A 19,761-nucleotide genomic window follows, 5' to 3' on the forward strand; every position below is an offset into this window, starting at 1 on the left:
TCTTCTTTTTACGTTTTCCGTCAGGACACGTCGTCTCACGTCCTCGATGATTTCATTTGACTGCGTTTTCAGTTGCCGTCCGGTCAGGATTTGTGTGTTTGTGTGTGTGAGACGAGTTTATGGAATACAAGTAAAGCACCTTTTTTTTTATCTGTATGCGATCACGTCACGGAAGGAAAGGAGAACATGAAGGTGAATCGCTGATAAAGACGAGCCCAGTCTGTCTCATCAGCAGACGTTGAATCAGTGTTGGGTATGAGTAGCTTTAGCTGCCGTCAGTGCCTGCATCACTAGTGACAACCCCTGCTGAAGGGATAAAAATAACTCGCAGCACTCCTAAATCAGTTATAAAGGGCCAGGCGGGAGAAGCCGCGGGGGGGGGGGACGCGCGGAGAAGGGAGGGGGAGGGGGAGGGGTGGAGAGAAAAGAGATGAGATTGCAGAGGGTTCTGGGATACAGGGGCGCTAATTGAATGAGACGGCTATGTTCCCTGGAGGGCCAGATACGATCCCGTCCTCTGGAACAGGCCTTCTTTAATTCGCTAAGTACAACGCTGTTATTAAATCTGCTCCCTGATCAGCCTTTATTATATACACACACATAAATGTAGATGCATACAAACAAAGGGAAAACGCTCTTGTTTTGCTTCTGTTGCCTCTCCTTCCCCTGAGCCTTGTTTTTTTTTCCCCCTCTCTCTCCTGTGGTTTATGTCCTGCAGTGGCTGGAGAACTGCAGGAAAACATTTGGGGACAAAGACAGCAGCCAGAGACCCAATACTCATGCACAGGTAGGAAGGAACACTCACTGTTTTGACAGATGCTGAGGTTGTTGTTGTTGTTTTGTTGATCAAAATCACCGCAGCTGAATGGAAACGACTCAAATTAAATTTAACAGCATGTTTTGTTTTTGTTTTTTTTTGCTACAGTATGCATTTATAATAATTGCATGATTTGTCTCGTACTTTGAGACAATAATCTGAAAAAAGGGCATTTTTTTGCATTAAGTCACAGGAATAATGTCTAGTTTATATAGATGGTCAGTTTGCTTCCCATGTCGCTAAGCGTATCCAGCTTAAGAGCTTCAGTCTTTGGACAACCTTACCACACCACCTTTCTTTGCTTAAATCCTCCTCCTGTTCAAAAACATGTACCCGCTCCAGCAGTTCACCAGCGTGTGCACGTCTAACGTCACTTTACTGGACGCGTAGCTCAGCAGCTGCTCCACCCGAGCGTCTTAAACGGCACGCTCATGTCACTCGGGCTTGTTTGGATGCTGGTGCAGTCTCACCACTAACAGCACACTGTCCTGCCCACGACGTGACACATAGTCGCCTCTCCCTCCCCTGCCAGCTGCTGTCAGTCACAACACAGACACTAGAGAGAAGGAGAATTCTCCAGGAAGCATTATGACTTCTGTTTGATGAGGAAATTAAACGTTATCAATGAAGAAAAGAACATTATATATGGCTGCTGAAGTCTGTCAGTTCAGCAGAAGTTTTTTTTTTTGTCATTTACAACAATCATTGCGTGCTCCTCAGAATGACACATGTAGGTTTGACATTATCTCCGTTGTAACAAAACCAGGAACAGTTGGTTTGTGCTGTTGTGAACAGAGCTGTTACTCTCTGCTCCAGCAGCATCAGCTGATCTGAGACCAGTTACAGAGTCTCAGGCCACAATCACTCCCCGCTACAATTCATTCACAGTGAAAACTACTATTTATGAGCTTATTATATTACCTGGGTGTCTTCTCAGCTTATAGATGCTCAATTAAACCCGAACGTGTTGTTTGCATATGGAGCGTTGGTATATCAACCACAGAACACAGATATAAACCAGTGCCCACACTCACTTCCTCTTCTCAAGATTATTTCCTGTAATCAAAATTCTCCCTTTATTCATATTCTTACTGCTTTTACAATTACCAAGACTCTACATACATTTAATCGAGTCAAAACCAAGTGTCGCTATCAACGTACTGGGCACCCCAACTCTAAAGGTTTTCAACATTTTTCTGTTGGTGTGGTCCCCACATTGACTCCATGGGACAAACAGAAGGAGCCCTCACATACAGTTTGTCTCAGTTTAAACTGATGTTCTTGCTTCCTGGTCTTTTACTACACTCTCCTTCCTCTGTGTAGCCTCTACAGTACCACCTCCTTTCTGTCCCTCATCATACATGCTGGTGTTGAGCTTTTTCAGAGTAAAGGTTTCTGTCGCTGCTCACACGTGTCTCGACACCCGACTCTTACCCCGACCCGTGTGAGGTCAAGATGATAAACCACCGCTCCTTGCCTGTCAGGTCACTGTGTCTCAGCTGTCATGTTAAAGCTCACTAATTCTTGGTCTTTCTCTCCTTCTGTTTTGTTCGTTGTTGTTTTTGTGTGTGTGTGTGTGTGCGTGTGTGTGTGTGTGTGTGTGTGTGACCTGCTCACCTTCTTGCTTAGCAAATGGAAAATCTAGCAGTAAGTGGTTCTCATATTATGGACTTTAATAATGATGACATCCGGACAAACCACTGACCATCTCTCCATCTGTCTGTGCATACCCGCGGTGACAGCTGCAGACCGTGCTCTGCCACCAACACCCCGCCCACCTTTATTTGTCTGTTTTCTGCCTTGATTGGTCATGTAACCCAGCTCATCTCCCTCATCCGCCCAATAATGTACCGCGCTCTCCCCGATTGCAAGATACGCTTTTCTCCTCTCTGTTGGCTGGATAATCTCAACCTGTTTGTTTTGCACACTGATCCCGTCTGCAGATAGGTGAGCTTATCTATAGCAGAGTTACCGTTGATCTCAGAGGGGGTTTACGTTATCAGTAGAAGAGGATGGGTGGAGAGTTTCAGCTTTAGTTTCTTCCTGCATGTTCATTTTTATTTTATTTTTTTTTTTTTTGCATTCCCATATCTGTTCAAATCATCGTTTTTTTTCCTCCCATGTTTTCCTGGATTACGAATTACATTCTTCTCTGGATCTTTCATCCTGGCAGCCGCACACGTCTCAATGACCTATAGGGGGCATCACGCGAGGTGGTGATGGATAGTTTTCTAATTGAGATCTCATGACTAATTGTACCGGTAGTAGATTCACCTCTTGCTCTATGGCCCGAGCCGGATGGCACTTCGCTCTAGCCCACGTTAACCCTTTCATCCAACCCCCCCCCCCGTCTCTAACCCAGGACACCTCATCTGTCTAATCACACGATCATCAGAGTCATTTCACTGCGAGTCGGACCATTACGCTGTCGTGTGACTCTTATTTATGCTTCTGTGTCCGCAGGAGCTGGAGTTGTGCCGGAGGCTCTATAAGTTGCACTTTCAGCTGCTGCTGCTGTTTCAGGCCTACTGTAAGCTCATCAGCAGGGTGGACACCATCAAGAGGGAGGCAGAGGTGAGCGTTCAGCAGCTTCAACAACACTAGAGGCATTTCACGTGGAGCTGAAGTTAGCAGTAGAGCGGCTCTGTGGCAGCTCACATGTCTTATCTCATTTTTGTTGGACAAACAACAACAGACAAATTGACTGTTGCCTGGAAGTCGTACGTAAAATACGGTTCAGGTTCTGGTCAGGTATTTCTTTTAAGCACAGGTTGGATAAATAGTCGCTGCTAAATCTGTATGGCAGTCGATGTGGGCTGCATCTTGATGGAGGTTTAATTAGATTAGGCCGCGTAATGAAATTAAATCGTTGGATGGATGGAGTCAGCCAGTCCAGCTGATGTTCAGTCCCGGTTTATTTCGCCGACCTCCCGAGGACACGCCGCCTACGACGCTTGCTTGTGCGATCATTTAGTAACGTAGTGTTTTCGTCCCTTCGTTTCTAAGGTGACCAACATGTCTGAGGAACTCACCATCCTGGAGAGCTGCCTGAAGGAGGCGGAGACGGGAAACGACGGTCAGGAAGACGTGTGCATGTCAGACAACGCCCAGACCAACACGGAGACGGCCATCCAGTCTCTGATTGAGACCCTCAGAGCCAGGGACTTCAGCTCCGCCCTCACACAGGTCAAAGTCTTTAGGTAAGGGGAACGGAAAAAAATAATCAACACAGTTTAGTTGGTTAGCAGCGATCACTTTTAATTTGCCACGTCTCACTGCGAGTTCTTTCCCAACCTTCCTCTGCCTCCAGGTCTTTGTGGCCCAACGACATCTTTGGCAACGAGACAGATAACGCAGTCCAGACCCTCCTGCACATCTACTTCCGCCACCAGACGCTGGGCCAGACGGGCTGCTTGGCGGTGGTGGGCCCCAGCAGGGACCTGTCTCAGGCCAGCACCCGCCTCATGGAGCTCAACCTGCAGATCCGCGAGGCTCTGAGTCGGGCGCAGGTCTACCAGCCCCACACCACCATGGTCAGCACTGGACTGTGAGCCTGTGGTACCACCAGCCGGACTAGACTGGACAAAAAACACCCCCTCCTCCTCCTCCTCCTCCTCCTCCTCCGCCTCCTCCTCCTCTACCTCTACGCAGACCTCACCTCAGCTGTAGAGAGAGGGTAGACAGAGAGGGGAGGAGGACAAGAGAGACTCCACCTATAAAGGGCTAAAGGATGCGTGGGAATAACTGTGACTCTTAATATATATTATTACATGTATGAATGCTTAAAGCTAATATCTTTTCCCAGACTAAGCCAACTTGCAAAATTCAGCTGCAATAAGTCATGCGGAGACGTGCCTGGGAGAGAGAAAGAGAGGGAGCGATGGGAGGATTTGTTTTGTTTTTGTTTTTTTGTTTTTTTTTTTTTTTGTTTTTTGCTGGATCTGACGTGAATGGCCTCCTCGCGGGCCCCGGCTTGGGAGATGTTGTTGAAGCGTGGAAGACGGTCCAGAGGAGGCGCCATACGCTTCAGGACAAATCGTCGAGATTCACGAGCAAAAATCTTGTTTAAAAAAAAAAAGAAAAAAAGAAAAAAAAAATCAAACGCATGCTTGAAAGAGGAAAGCACTGCAAGAATATTTTTTTGAGAAATGTATTTTTTATTAGAGCTAACATCCTAGGTTGTAAATGTTAGGATATTTAACATGTAATGTAACCCTGTGGGAAAACGTTTGCCTTCAGGGAGTGTAAAAAGAGAAATATATCTGTTTATTGATCTGCTCTGAGAGGAGAGTCCCTTCAACAGGTCTTCACGCAAAACTCACTCTTTAACCAAATAAGTAGATGCCTTTAGAGACTCTTGACTGTGTGGTTTATGTTGGATTTTCCGATATACGCTCACACACAAATGCATATAATTGCACACAGGTGCAGACTGGCTACAGCTCATTATGGAAACATAACTTATTTTACTCTGTATATATTTTAGAAAATGTATAGTGTAAAACCAGTATTTTTCCCTTGTACTTTTTGTGTAATGCACTGTTCATCCGAATAGGATGTATGTATAAAGCTAATGTGATGAGAGAAAGCCAGGACCAGATCTGAGTCATTAATGATCCGCTCCACCTTTGGTCATCCGGTCACACAAACTCCAACATTTCCCAAAGGCTGCCTTGGTTGTGGGCGTGGTCTCATCGCCAGCTTGGGAGTAGCCGTTTGTGACAGCGATGGCACGGGAGATCAGAAGTAGCCTCCATCTCCTGGTGGTCTGCACCAATCCAGCCAAACCATGTATGTATGCATTCCTTCTCTCCACTGTGACCTTTTTCGTTAGCTTGGTGCCCCAGCGTAGGCTCTGCTTCACGCCTTTTGATGCAGAGACTTAGTCCACATAGGCTGATCACGCCGCAAAGCAGCGCCCCGCCCTCCGCCGCGTTTTGATCCTGTTTTCCGAGGGGAAGCTGCGCTGCGCTTTCAGACTGACCCTACTCGCTGCTGTGACTGCAGGACATGAACCGTTATCTGAATGCTTTTTGAAAAGCTTGTCATGGCACATTGTAACAGTCACTGTACTCATTCCTCAGAGAGCTTTCACCCCCCCCCTGCTTGTCTGGTACATTTGAATGCTGTTCTTAATTATTTAATGAATATATTATTTACCTGGAAGACGTTTTAATGTAGAGCTGCATTATACTTTTTTTTCCTTGTTCACTCACATACCAGCCTTCTCTCTGAATAAAAACCTAATCATACAGAACAACCTCCGTCTGAACTTTTTCCGTGTGATAACATCAAGTGTTTTCTTACCCAGAGCTGGGACACGTTAGTCTGAAATGTGCAGTTGAGTACAGCTCCAAAGCAATATACACTCACCGACCACTTTATTAGTTACACCTTGCTAGTAAAAGTTTGGACCTTAATTCTTCGTGTCATACTTTCAACAAGATGTTGGAAACGTTCCTCAGAGATTTTGGTCCATATTGACATGAAAATATCGATCTATGACGAGAATCTCCCGTTCCACCACATCCCAAAGGTGATGGTCTATTGGACTGAGATCTGGTGACTGTGGAGGCCAGAAACCAGTTTGAGGTGATTTGAGCTTTTTGACATGGTGAATTATCCTGCTGGAAGCAGCCGTCAGAAGATGGTCCACTGTGGTCATAAAGGGATGGACATGGTCAGCAACAATACTCAGGTAGGCTGTGGCATTTAAGCCATGCTCAGTTTGTACTAAGGGGCCCACAGTGTGCCAAGAAAATATCCCCCCACACCACCACCACCACCAGCCTGAACCGTTGATACAAGGCAGGATGGATCCATGCTTTTATGTTGTTTACACCAAATTCTGACCCTGCCATCTGAATGTCACAGCTGAAATCAAGACTCGTCAGACCAGGCAACATTTTTCCAATCTTCTATTGTCCAGTTTTGGTGAACTTGTATGAACTGTAGTCTCAGTTTCCTGTTCTCAGGTGACAGGAGTGACACCAGGTGTGGTCTTCTGCTGCTGTAACCCATCTTCAAGGTATAACATGTTGTGCTTTCAGAGATGGTTTTCCACATTCCTCAGTTGTAACCAGTGGTTGAGTTCCTGTTGCCTTTCGATCATCTCCAGTCTGTGTGTTCTCCTCTGACCTCTCACAATTTTCATCCACACAACTGCTGCTCACTGGATATTTTCCTCTTTCAGACCATTCTCTGTAAACACTAGAGAAGGTCGCGTGTGAGAATCCAAGTAGCCCGTCTGGCACCAACAACCATACCACGTTCTTCCCTATTCTGATGCTCAGTTTGGACTTCAGTAGGTTGTCTTGATCACCTCTACATGCCTAAATGCATTGAATTGCAGCCATGTGATTGGCTGATTAGACATTTGAACAGGTGTACCTAATTAAGTGGTAAGTGAGTGTACATCAACTAGAGCATTAGTGCCAGTCTTATATTTTGGTCTCCCAGCAGGACATTGGCAGCCCACTCGCCTCTGTGCATCCACAACCTACAGGGTCCAGTTCCGATTCTCATGTTGCAAACCAAATGAGAGCTGTTGAGCTGCAGTAGCCAGTTTGATCGATTGGCCAACATTCAGCATTCACTCCCCATGTGAGCCTTGGTCATCCATGATCCTGGTTCACTGACCACTGCAGCCCATTTAGTTTCCCTTTGTACTTTCAGGTCATCAAGTGAAAGAACGACTCGTACAGAATGCAATACAGCCATTTATTACACTGTAAATCATGTCGCTCGTCAGTTCAATTAAAACAAAACTGGACATGTGTCGCTATCAACGTACTGGGCACCCCAACTCTAAAGGTTTTCAACATTTTTCTGTTGGTGTGGTCCCCACATTGACTCCATGGGACAAACAGAAGGAGCCCTCACATACAGTTTGTCTCAGTTTAAACTGATGTTCTTGCTTCCTGGTCTTTTACTACACTCTCCTTCCTCTGTGTAGCCTCTACAGTACCACCTCCTTTCTGTCCCTCATCATACATGCTGGTGTTGAGCTTTTTCAGAGTAAAGGTTTCTGTCGCTGCTCACACGTGTCTCGACACCCGACTCTTACCCCGACCCGTGTGAGGTCAAGATGATAAACCACCGCTCCTTGCCTGTCAGGTCACTGTGTCTCAGCTGTCATGTTAAAGCTCACTAATTCTTGGTCTTTCTCTCCTTCTGTTTTGTTCGTTGTTGTTTTTGTGTGTGTGTGTGTGTGCGTGAGTGTGTGTGTGTGTGTGTGTGTGTGACCTGCTCACCTTCTTGCTTAGCAAATGGAAAATCTAGCAGTAAGTGGTTCTCATATTATGGACTTTAATAATGATGACATCCGGACAAACCACTGACCATCTCTCCATCTGTCTGTGCATACCCGCGGTGACAGCTGCAGACCGTGCTCTGCCACCAACACCCCGCCCACCTTTATTTGTCTGTTTTCTGCCTTGATTGGTCATGTAACCCAGCTCATCTCCCTCATCCGCCCAATAATGTACCGCGCTCTCCCCGATTGCAAGATACGCTTTTCTCCTCTCTGTTGGCTGGATAATCTCAACCTGTTTGTTTTGCACACTGATCCCGTCTGCAGATAGGTGAGCTTATCTATAGCAGAGTTACCGTTGATCTCAGAGGGGGTTTACGTTATCAGTAGAAGAGGATGGGTGGAGAGTTTCAGCTTTAGTTTCTTCCTGCATGTTCATTTTTATTTTTTATTTTTTTTTTTGCATTCCCATATCTGTTCAAATCATCGTTTTTTTTCCTCCCATGTTTTCCTGGATTACGAATTACATTCTTCTCTGGATCTTTCATCCTGGCAGCCGCACACGTCTCAATGACCTATAGGGGGCATCACGCGAGGTGGTGATGGATAGTTTTCTAATTGAGATCTCATGACTAATTGTACCGGTAGTAGATTCACCTCTTGCTCTATGGCCCGAGCCGGATGGCACTTCGCTCTAGCCCACGTTAACCCTTTCATCCAACCCCCCCCCCCCCCCCCCCCCCCCCGTCTCTAACCCAGGACACCTCATCTGTCTAATCACACGATCATCAGAGTCATTTCACTGCGAGTCGGACCATTACGCTGTCGTGTGACTCTTATTTATGCTTCTGTGTCCGCAGGAGCTGGAGTTGTGCCGGAGGCTCTATAAGTTGCACTTTCAGCTGCTGCTGCTGTTTCAGGCCTACTGTAAGCTCATCAGCAGGGTGGACACCATCAAGAGGGAGGCAGAGGTGAGCGTTCAGCAGCTTCAACAACACTAGAGGCATTTCACGTGGAGCTGAAGTTAGCAGTAGAGCGGCTCTGTGGCAGCTCACATGTCTTATCTCATTTTTGTTGGACAAACAACAACAGACAAATTGACTGTTGCCTGGAAGTCGTACGTAAAATACGGTTCAGGTTCTGGTCAGGTATTTCTTTTAAGCACAGGTTGGATAAATAGTCGCTGCTAAATCTGTATGGCAGTCGATGTGGGCTGCATCTTGATGGAGGTTTAATTAGATTAGGCCGCGTAATGAAATTAAATCGTTGGATGGATGGAGTCAGCCAGTCCAGCTGATGTTCAGTCCCGGTTTATTTCGCCGACCTCCCGAGGACACGCCGCCTACGACGCTTGCTTGTGCGATCGTTTAGTAACGTAGTGTTTTCGTCCCTTCGTTTCTAAGGTGACCAACATGTCTGAGGAACTCACCATCCTGGAGAGCTGCCTGAAGGAGGCGGAGACGGGAAACGACGGTCAGGAAGACGTGTGCATGTCAGACAACGCCCAGACCAACACGGAGACGGCCATCCAGTCTCTGATTGAGACCCTCAGAGCCAGGGACTTCAGCTCCGCCCTCACACAGGTCAAAGTCTTTAGGTAAGGGGAACGGAAAAAAATAATCAACACAGTTTAGTTGGTTAGCAGCGATCACTTTTAATTTGCCACGTCTCACTGCGAGTTCTTTCCCAACCTTCCTCTGCCTCCAGGTCTTTGTGGCCCAACGACATCTTTGGCAACGAGACAGATAACGCAGTCCAGACCCTCCTGCACATCTACTTCCGCCACCAGACGCTGGGCCAGACGGGCTGCTTGGCGGTGGTGGGCCCCAGCAGGGACCTGTCTCAGGCCAGCACCCGCCTCATGGAGCTCAACCTGCAGATCCGCGAGGCTCTGAGTCGGGCGCAGGTCTACCAGCCCCACACCACCATGGTCAGCACTGGACTGTGAGCCTGTGGTACCACCAGCCGGACTAGACTGGACAAAAACACCCCCTCCTCCTCCTCCTCCTCCTCCTCCTCCGCCTCCTCCTCCTCTACCTCTACGCAGACCTCACCTCAGCTGTAGAGAGAGGGTAGACAGAGAGGGGAGGAGGACAAGAGAGACTCCACCTATAAAGGGCTAAAGGATGCGTGGGAATAACTGTGACTCTTAATATATATTATTACATGTATGAATGCTTAAAGCTAATATCTTTTCCCAGACTAAGCCAACTTGCAAAATTCAGCTGCAATAAGTCATGCGGAGACGTGCCTGGGAGAGAGAAAGAGAGGGAGCGATGGGAGGATTTGTTTTGTTTTTGTTTTGTTTTTGTTTTTTTGTTTTTTTTTTTTGTTTTTTGCTGGATCTGACGTGAATGGCCTCCTCGCGGGCCCCGGCTTGGGAGATGTTGTTGAAGCGTGGAAGACGGTCCAGAGGAGGCGCCATACGCTTCAGGACAAATCGTCGAGATTCACGAGCAAAAATCTTGTTTAAAAAAAAAAAAGAAAAAAGAAAAAAAAAATCAAACGCATGCTTGAAAGAGGAAAGCACTGCAAGAATATTTTTTTGAGAAATGTATTTTTTATTAGAGCTAACATCCTAGGTTGTAAATGTTAGGATATTTAACATGTAATGTAACCCTGTGGGAAAACGTTTGCCTTCAGGGAGTGTAAAAAGAGAAATATATCTGTTTATTGATCTGCTCTGAGAGGAGAGTCCCTTCAACAGGTCTTCACGCAAAACTCACTCTTTAACCAAATAAGTAGATGCCTTTAGAGACTCTTGACTGTGTGGTTTATGTTGGATTTTCCGATATACGCTCACACACAAATGCATATAATTGCACACAGGTGCAGACTGGCTACAGCTCATTATGGAAACATAACTTATTTTACTCTGTATATATTTTAGAAAATGTATAGTGTAAAACCAGTATTTTTCCCTTGTACTTTTTGTGTAATGCACTGTTCATCCGAATAGGATGTATGTATAAAGCTAATGTGATGAGAGAAAGCCAGGACCAGATCTGAGTCATTAATGATCCGCTCCACCTTTGGTCATCCGGTCACACAAACTCCAACATTTCCCAAAGGCTGCCTTGGTTGTGGGCGTGGTCTCATCGCCAGCTTGGGAGTAGCCGTTTGTGACAGCGATGGCACGGGAGATCAGAAGTAGCCTCCATCTCCTGGTGGTCTGCACCAATCCAGCCAAACCATGTATGTATGCATTCCTTCTCTCCACTGTGACCTTTTTCGTTAGCTTGGTGCCCCAGCGTAGGCTCTGCTTCACGCCTTTTGATGCAGAGACTTAGTCCACATAGGCTGATCACGCCGCAAAGCAGCGCCCCGCCCTCCGCCGCGTTTTGATCCTGTTTTCCGAGGGGAAGCTGCGCTGCGCTTTCAGACTGACCCTACTCGCTGCTGTGACTGCAGGACATGAACCGTTATCTGAATGCTTTTTGAAAAGCTTGTCATGGCACATTGTAACAGTCACTGTACTCATTCCTCAGAGAGCTTTCACCCCCCCCTCCTGCTTGTCTGGTACATTTGAATGCTGTTCTTAATTATTTAATGAATATATTATTTACCTGGAAGACGTTTTAATGTAGAGCTGCATTATACTTTTTTTTCCTTGTTCACTCACATACCAGCCTTCTCTCTGAATAAAAACCTAATCATACAGAACAACCTCCGTCTGAACTTTTTCCGTGTGATAACATCAAGTGTTTTCTTACCCAGAGCTGGGACACGTTAGTCTGAAATGTGCAGTTGAGTACAGCTCCAAAGCAATATACACTCACCGACCACTTTATTAGTTACACCTTGCTAGTAAAAGTTTGGACCTTAATTCTTCGTGTCATACTTTCAACAAGATGTTGGAAACGTTCCTCAGAGATTTTGGTCCATATTGACATGAAAATATCGATCTATGACGAGAATCTCCCGTTCCACCACATCCCAAAGGTGATGGTCTATTGGACTGAGATCTGGTGACTGTGGAGGCCAGAAACCAGTTTGAGGTGATTTGAGCTTTTTGACATGGTGAATTATCCTGCTGGAAGCAGCCGTCAGAAGATGGTCCACTGTGGTCATAAAGGGATGGACATGGTCAGCAACAATACTCAGGTAGGCTGTGGCATTTAAGCCATGCTCAGTTTGTACTAAGGGGCCCACAGTGTGCCAAGAAAATATCCCCCACACACCACCACACCACCAGCCTGAACCGTTGATACAAGGCAGGATGGATCCATGCTTTTATGTTGTTTACACCAAATTCTGACCCTGCCATCTGAATGTCACAGCTGAAATCAAGACTCGTCAGACCAGGCAACATTTTTCCAATCTTCTATTGTCCAGTTTTGGTGAACTTGTATGAACTGTAGTCTCAGTTTCCTGTTCTCAGGTGAGAGGAGTGACACCAGGTGTGGTCTTCTGCTGCTGTAACCCATCTTCAAGGTATAACATGTTGTGCTTTCAGAGATGGTTTTCCACATTCCTCAGTTGTAACCAGTGGTTGAGTTCCTGTTGCCTTTCGATCATCTCCAGTCTGTGTGTTCTCCTCTGACCTCTCACAATTTTCATCCACACAACTGCTGCTCACTGGATATTTTCCTCTTTCAGACCATTCTCTGTAAACCCTGGAGAAGGTCGCGTGTGAGAATCCAAGTAGCCCGTCTGGCACCAACAACCATACCACGTTCTTCCCTATTCTGATGCTCAGTTTGGACTTCAGTAAGTTGTCTTGATCACCTCTACATGCCTAAATGCATTGAATTGCAGCCATGTGATTGGCTGATTAGACATTTGAACAGGTGTACCTAATTAAGTGGTAAGTGTGTACATCAACTAGAGCATTAGTGCCAGTCTTATATTTTGGTCTCCCAGCAGGACATTGGCAGCCCACTCGCCTCTGTGCATCCACAACCTACAGGGTCCAGTTCCAATTCTCATGTTGCAAACCAAATGAGAGCCTGTTGAGCTGCAGTAGCCAGTTTGATCGATTGGCCAACATTCAGCATTCACTCCCCATGTGAGCCTTGGTCATCCATGATCCTGGTTCACTGACCACTGCAGCCCATTTAGTTTCCCTTTGTACTTTCAGGTCATCAAGTGAAAGAACGACTCGTACAGAATGCAATACAGCCATTTATTACACTGTAAATCATGTCGCTCGTCAGTTTCATCAAAACAAAACAGGCATGAAATAAAGTACTGAATCAAAGGGTTTGAATCCGATTTATTACGGCGCTGTGTTGATGGGGCAGAGGTCAGGTGAGGGGCTTCTTAGATGATGTATTTGAAACTGAATGTGCTGTCACAGGAGAGCCGCTTTCCTTTGCATCTGCCACACAGGTCCTGTCTGTGGGGTCGTTTGGGATCAACGTGCCGTTGTGTTATCGCACAGCAACAACGTGCTTTGTTGCAAGTCTGAGGTTGTGGGGAGAAGAAAAGGTGTGAGTCGACCAGCTACTGAAGGAAAGTGAGTGAGGAAGGAAATGTCTTACATAACATGTGATGTCCTCAACACGGTATGGGTTGAAGTCCTTTTGGCATTTTCTACAGTACTGTTTGAAGTAAACCTGGGACAAACATACTGTCGTCAGGTCAATTATAACTAAAGATACAGTGGCCAAGTCAGGCTCCCGACTGGCTTAAACAGATAACCATAGATGATAGATTTCCCTGAAGGGAAATTAGGTTGTCACAGCAGTCAGTTTGAATACAATATTTGAATACAATAGAATAAAGTACCGAGGTAGAGGTAGACATATCATCCTGCTGACCTTTGATTCATTGGAGGGACTGAACCTTTAAACCGATTTGTTTAAAAGTTGCTCACCTTGTTGGTGCCCTGAACACACCACACATACGCACTCTCCCATCGCAGGTTGCATTCTCTGCAGTGATAATATCCGTACTTCTGCTCCAGAAACTGATGGACACAAGACAAAGCAGCGGGTTTCAGTCTCGTCAAGCGTTAAACAGTTCCTTAACATACCCAGTGTACCATCTGTATAGGTGCATCGCATGCAATTTCACTTGTGCTGGCACAGATAATGTACTCTTTATTCCCTAGTACGAATCTTCCAGTGTAAACACTACAACTACAATTTAAACTATGAACTCCTAATTTAACTTCACATGTGACACTTTCAGGAGTGGGTCCACTGTGGACTCAAACTGAATGTTTTCTTTTACAACATTATCCGGTGTTTCATTTACTAAGGTTGAATTTGAAGTCATGGGTCTTCTGAATCAAGACACCGTCCAAAGACCATTTTCTAGTCTCCTCATAGCACTGGAACAGCTTCAGGAAACCAGAACATCTAATAAGGTTCAAATTACATTGCAAAGACCTTTCCCTCTGAATATTCAGATGGTCAAAATACTACAGCTCAACTTAAAATGTTAATGGGGGAAGCGCTCTCACCTGGAACCGAACCCGCGCCTTGCTCTTTGACTCCTCTGAAGCCGTTTGATCGTCTTCACCCTTCACCTGCTGTGTGGGTCTGGGCTGTTTCTTCTGTTCCGGGACTTTCGAGGTCTTTCTCTCCTCACCCGCCTGCTTCTTTTCGTCCTTCTTCTCCTCGGCTTCCCCCGCCGACTCGGGCGAGTCACCGGGCGGCTCCAGCTTCTGCTCCGCGCCGCAGGAGACTTCCTTACCGAGGTCACCGTCCTCGACCACGAACGAGGTGACGCTCCTGTACGCCAAAGGCGAATACACTGCGAGGGTGCGGGGGTACCGCACGCCGCCGCCGCCGCCGCCCGCCGTTTTGGGGCCGCCGCCGCCGCCGGGCGTCGCGGGCTCCATCCTCCTCTTGCGCTGGAAGTCCCGCTTCATAGCCAGGAGGGTCCGCGGGCCGATGGAGCACTGCACCGAAGCGTCCCTCTTCGGGTTCACCTGCACCGCCACATCTTTGGTGTTGGCCTTCCTGAGCCTCGGGGTGAGTTTGGGGTTGATTTGGGAGAGGATGGACTTCAGCTGAGCCCGCTGGTGGTTGTTGAAGGCGTCGGTGTCTCCATAGTGGGAGAGATAGCTTTTATATTTCCACCCCGCGTCCTTTGACCTGGGGTACCTGCCCATGTAAGGGTTGTAAGAAGAATAGAAGTAGCTGTCGACTGGCTCCTCACCATACGTTGCCATTTTGTTCAACCAACCGCTGCCGCCTGTATGGATGATTAAATAGGCCGCGCCATCAGACTAATTAGAGACAGGTGTGGTGGGAGGCCTCATCACAAACAGCAGACACGTGACGGAGGTGTTGAACGGCTTTAATTCTCCTTCATAATATTCTTCTTCATAATATACACATATAGTACAGATGGTTCAGGCTGTTGGGTACAGGTTTGGCACAGGCATGTTGGGAAATCTGCACATTAATTATTCTGATATGTTTGACATATGGCTTTATAGTCTCTATCTCTCACACACACACACACTCACACACACACCTTCCTAAAGCACTGAAAATGAATTGTGTCACGATCACCCATTAATAGACTTTAACAGCAATGTTTTGAGACATGTTTTCTGTCTCTATTTTACGCATGAGATGACATGAAGCACCTTTTTTTTCAAGCAGTCATGTCAGTGATAAACATCTGGAGCAGCGGCCCTCTCTGTTCTACAGCATTTTTCTTTTCTTTTCTTTTTTTTTCATGAATGAAAGCAATCAGAATGATGAATCCGCCTGCGGGTCTCATGCTCCCCGTCAGTAAACAGGGGCCTGCGTTTTTAAAATACACTTTGCACGTTAAACAGGAGTTGGATCAGGAGGACAGGGGTCCAGCATGATGCTGTTTGGGTCACTGACTGTCACCGCACCGTAAGATGAGTCAAAGTCCTCGTCCTCAAACCTCTGGTACGTTATGTCCGTGTCCCCGCCGCCCCCCATGGGGTCTGGCTTGTGGAGGACCTCCTTCCTGTACATCCTGTATGCCAGGATGAAAATGCCGGCCTCGGCCGCTTGGAACAGGGCGTACAGCAGGGGGAACATGTACATCCCCCCCATCAGCTGAGGGGGGAAGGCCAGCTTCAGGATGGCGGTGCACAGCTGCACGTTCTGGCACCCTGTCTCCAGGGAGACGGACCGGCGGCTGTTGGGGGGCAGGTCGAAGAGCACGGCCAGGCCGTAACCTGCAGCGTAGCCGCACAGAGGCATCAGGATGGCCACCACGTAGACGGAGGGAGGGATGGTGGACAGCAGCTCCGGACCCAGCATCGCTCCGGTCAGGATGAACAGCAGCACCAGGGTGACCAGCAGCGACCACAGAGACACCTGCACGCACAGAAATGAGCAGGATGATTTCCTGCATCTACAGCAGATATATTCTTTTTTTTCCCCTCCCATTAGTTTATGAGGATGGAGTGTGTCCCATGGTCATTTATTAGTTCTATATAACCTGTCAACAGGCTGGAATCTGAATCAGTGCATCTCTGCTGCTTTATGTTTGCTGTCCCCTCTAACTGATGGGATCCTCCCACGTGAGGCTTTTATCAGAAGAGCAGGGAGGAGCTCTTCCTGACACAGTACATCTGATGTCACTCTTCCTACGAATAATGACAGCCACCGAAAAATTACGCAGTGCGCGTCTGCCCAAAAGGTGCTCCCTATAACCAAAAAGTACTGGCTCAAGTACTCCAACTCAAGTGAATGGCTGAACGGATGAAGTGACTGACTTGGATTAACTGCGCTTACATTACCTTTAACACAATGTCGGCCACACGCGTGTAGCGGTACCTCAGCACGACCCCTAAGCCGATGGGGATGAGAGTGCTGCACAGGGTCAGGATGATGGCCCCGAACGGCATGAGGTCGACCACGGGTGTGTTGATCCACGCCCGACTGTAGATCCACAGACAGAGCGGCATCAAAACGAGCGCCAGCAGGGTGGAGGATATGGTCATGATGATGCTGGGGAGAGGAGAGCAGAGACGCGCCGTCACGACTTGGTCTCTGGTCGAACGTCTGGATCATTTTCTTTAAGTGTGAAAATGATGCAGATAAGTAATTACTGAATATTTAAGGGTCAAAAAGATTCAATAATTACTTTTGGACGTTACTTTAAACACACAGAGCTTTAAAATGTTCACGCATGTTCTTTTATTTCTGTGCGTAAATGTCAGGAAAAAAATACGCGCAAAACACAATTTCAATTAAACACGATAAAACCTGTTATGTACAGGTGAGTACAGTAAATCTACCTTAGATTCATCTCTCCGTGCACTAGAAGAGACATGATATTTGACAAGTTTCCTCCTGGACAGCAGCCACAGAGGAGGACGGCCATCGCCGCAACATCATCCAGAGAGAAGGCTAAAGCCAAAAGAAAGGCCACCAAGGGCATGATAACAAACTGGCACACCAGAGCCAACAGAACCCCGATGGGTCTGCGGATGTGTTCTCCGAGCTGGCTAACCTCCACCGTGCAGCCCAGCCCCAACATAGTGAAGCAAAGCACCAGTCCCACAAACACATTGATTCCGTGACTGAGCGGGGAATCCCAAAATGCGGGCATCAGGTGAGGGGATTCCGTCGGGAGAGCGGCCATGAAGTCCGCTCCAGCGACAGTCCTGTATGCGCTGCCTTCGAGAAACATGACACCACTGGCCTCTCCTAGTCCACCCATCACCTCTGGAGAATCCACAGCTTGCTTCAAAGTGTCCAGCACAAAAAAGTCCTTCAGTCCCGCATCCCTTGAGCTGCCTCCGAGCAGACTGGAGTTCTCCATGGTGCAACAGGAGGACAGAAAGTCTCCGCAGTCCGTTTGTGACTGTAGGTGTCCGTGCGTAAAACGATTTCCCCTAGTGGCGCGCTGTCATTAACAAACTGCAGAGGAGGATCCAGTGGCCGCAGGGTGTGATGGTGCCATGGTACTGAGAGTCTTGAAGCGTTCACTTAGTCAGACTAGTGCTCCGGATTGGCTCCGCGCTGGACTGCTGGAGGGGAGTCTGCACACGGTCTCAAGCTGAAGTGAGGGTGCCAATCAATAATGTCCAGGCTCCGCTTTTTATTCTGCCCTCCTCTCCGTAGCCTACAGGAAGAAAGGTCCCCTACATATCAATCTAATTACATATGTGCCGTTTTCCATTTGGAATATTAAACCGAGTCAACCAGCAGATGCCACTCTGCCTCTCTTATGTTCTGTGGGGCTGGGAGGATGCTGGCTGATGCATGGAAAATGTGATGCGGTCGTTTGTTGAGGTTGAGTAAGCGCAGGCTGCGTGAATGAAAACTGTGCTGATCTTTATACTAGTGCAGCAAACTGTGAACATTCGCCTGCCCCCCTTTTTCTTTTGTCGGACGCGCTGGCGTTTTATCCAGAGGGCGCATTAGGCACGAGCCCGCGCCTCAAACATCCTGATGCGCAGGTCTCACATTTGGTTGAATAGAAGTAGCTCGAATGCTGTTTACGTGGTCATCTGGAGACCAAATGAAATGTTACTGCAGCTGGAGTTTGAAGTAATGCTGTTTGTAGAGACTGAGTGTGCAGTCACCGCTGATCTAAAGTAATCTGTGGAGAATCAAGTATAGAACTCAGATGATGAGGAATGCTACCGTAATTTAATGATGATGCTGTTTATAAGTCTGAAAAAAAAAACACCTTTTACCACAGTGTGCTCACTAAAGTCAGGTATCTTTTATAATAAATAAATTACAGATGCATTAATAATTCCTATGCATTGTTGAACTAAATCATCTAGTTTTTTTATCCTCAGAGGCCGGCTGCACCTGACAGACCTCACAGCCTCCTTCCTTTCGGTCTGTTTTCAGTCTTATTTAACTTTAGTCCATCAGTTTCTATGCCGCTCTCGTGACTCTACAGTCCATTAGCAGTAGTGATGAAACGCTGTGGTTTGCTGCTGGGACAGTTTGCTCTCCACTATAATACAAACTCCAGCAGTAGGAGGTTGTGGTGTAGATGAGCGTCTGGACAATATTCAGTGATGTCACAAGTCTTCAGGGTACCGAGGCTGAAGTGGGATGGGACAGTTTGCAGCAGTCAGTGACTCAGACTTCGGTCTCCACCCCCTCAGGAGACGCACTGTGTCCCTGCCATTAACCAGTGGGTGTCTCCGCGTTCTTAATACTGTTTGTGTGCAGAATTCTTAATGCGTCTCTGCCCCTTGTCCCAGAAACAGAAGCGCAGCAAAGTACAAACATGAGTTCCCTTTTTAGGATAACCTAACATTTCAAAGAGCTGGATTCACGTTTAAGTTATTGCTCTGTTATTGAGAAAAAGAACAGAAGGAGCACAAAGATTTGTGTTTTAGGACAGTTCTGAAAGGACAGAATTAATTAAAGTTTCAAGTTCAAACAAAGCCGACAACATTTGGAATAGATACAAGATACATGGAAATGGACACAAAAATTCTTGACGAATGAGCCTCATTTGGCTGATATGCTATCTGTTCTTCTTTTTTTTGTTACATAATATGATTGATAAACTATAAAAACAAAGAAAAATGGATTAGAACTAGATACGTTTTTATTAACTTCATCCTACAGCATTTCGAAAATGGAATTATGTTGTTGTCTTTCCAAATTGTTTTTTGCCTAAACTTTATTTTGTTTCGATTGTTTGTTTTAACCTGTTTGAATAAAAAAACAAAAAAGACAAAGCATGGTTCAGATTTAAGGAGGTTTGGTGAAGCATCTCTCTTTGAATTTGTTCTGGAAAGTTCATTATTTCAGCTTTCACCTTTAAAGTT

At 46.7% G+C, this 19,761-nt stretch overlaps 4 protein-coding genes across 26 annotated transcripts in view; 2 read left to right on the top strand and 2 right to left on the bottom strand.

The window, feature by feature from the left end:
* fryl (furry homolog, like) overlaps window positions 1-5,405 on the top strand; it is a 60,818-nt gene extending 55,413 nt beyond the window's left edge. For 18 of the 22 annotated variants that reach the window (XM_047587181.1, XM_047587183.1, XM_047587182.1 and 15 more), the window contains 5 exons: window positions 719-787; window positions 2,447-2,464; window positions 3,281-3,391; window positions 3,824-4,017; window positions 4,128-5,405. In XM_047587181.1, the coding sequence (XP_047443137.1) occupies window positions 719-787; window positions 2,447-2,464; window positions 3,281-3,391; window positions 3,824-4,017; window positions 4,128-4,368 (633 nt within the window). In that variant the 3' untranslated portion in view covers window positions 4,369-5,405. The remainder of the gene's footprint in view (window positions 1-718; window positions 788-2,446; window positions 2,465-3,280; window positions 3,392-3,823; window positions 4,018-4,127) is intronic. The other 4 variants (XM_047587166.1, XM_047587185.1, XM_047587172.1 and 1 more) reach the window with 1 other exon arrangement.
* Window positions 5,406-8,045: 2,640 nt separating this feature from the next.
* On the top strand, window positions 8,046-11,729 carry LOC125009319 (protein furry homolog-like). 2 transcript variants are annotated; one of them, XM_047587188.1, is made up of 4 exons: window positions 8,046-8,100; window positions 8,930-9,040; window positions 9,473-9,666; window positions 9,777-11,729. In XM_047587188.1, exons 1-4 carry the CDS (start codon window positions 8,086-8,088, stop codon window positions 10,015-10,017), a joined length of 561 nt encoding a protein of 186 aa, XP_047443144.1. In that variant the 5' UTR covers window positions 8,046-8,085; the 3' UTR covers window positions 10,018-11,729. The 2 variants fall into 2 exon arrangements, with proteins under 2 accessions (XP_047443144.1, XP_047443142.1); XM_047587186.1 differs by lacking the exon at window positions 8,046-8,100 and having other exon boundaries at window positions 8,822-9,040.
* A 1,451-nt stretch (window positions 11,730-13,180) lies between these two features.
* On the bottom strand, window positions 13,181-15,222 carry zar1 (zygote arrest 1). The gene is made up of 4 exons (XM_047586339.1): window positions 14,479-15,222; window positions 13,888-13,980; window positions 13,553-13,627; window positions 13,181-13,475 (listed from the first exon to the last, which is right to left on the bottom strand). Exons 1-4 carry the CDS (start codon window positions 15,190-15,192, stop codon window positions 13,332-13,334), a joined length of 1,026 nt encoding a protein of 341 aa, XP_047442295.1. The 5' UTR covers window positions 15,193-15,222; the 3' UTR covers window positions 13,181-13,331.
* Window positions 15,223-15,293: 71 nt separating this feature from the next.
* slc10a4 (solute carrier family 10 member 4) lies at window positions 15,294-18,366 on the bottom strand. Its single transcript, XM_047586338.1, has 3 exons — window positions 17,254-18,366; window positions 16,753-16,963; window positions 15,294-16,327 (listed from the first exon to the last, which is right to left on the bottom strand). The coding sequence occupies exons 1-3, from the start codon at window positions 17,778-17,780 to the stop codon at window positions 15,803-15,805; spliced, it is 1,263 nt and encodes a 420-aa protein (XP_047442294.1). The 5' UTR covers window positions 17,781-18,366; the 3' UTR covers window positions 15,294-15,802.
* Window positions 18,367-19,761: the final 1,395 nt, after the last annotated feature.

The sequence above is a fragment of the Mugil cephalus genome, chromosome 6, assembly GCF_022458985.1.
Source record: "Mugil cephalus isolate CIBA_MC_2020 chromosome 6, CIBA_Mcephalus_1.1, whole genome shotgun sequence".
Taxonomy (NCBI): domain Eukaryota; kingdom Metazoa; phylum Chordata; class Actinopteri; order Mugiliformes; family Mugilidae; genus Mugil; species Mugil cephalus.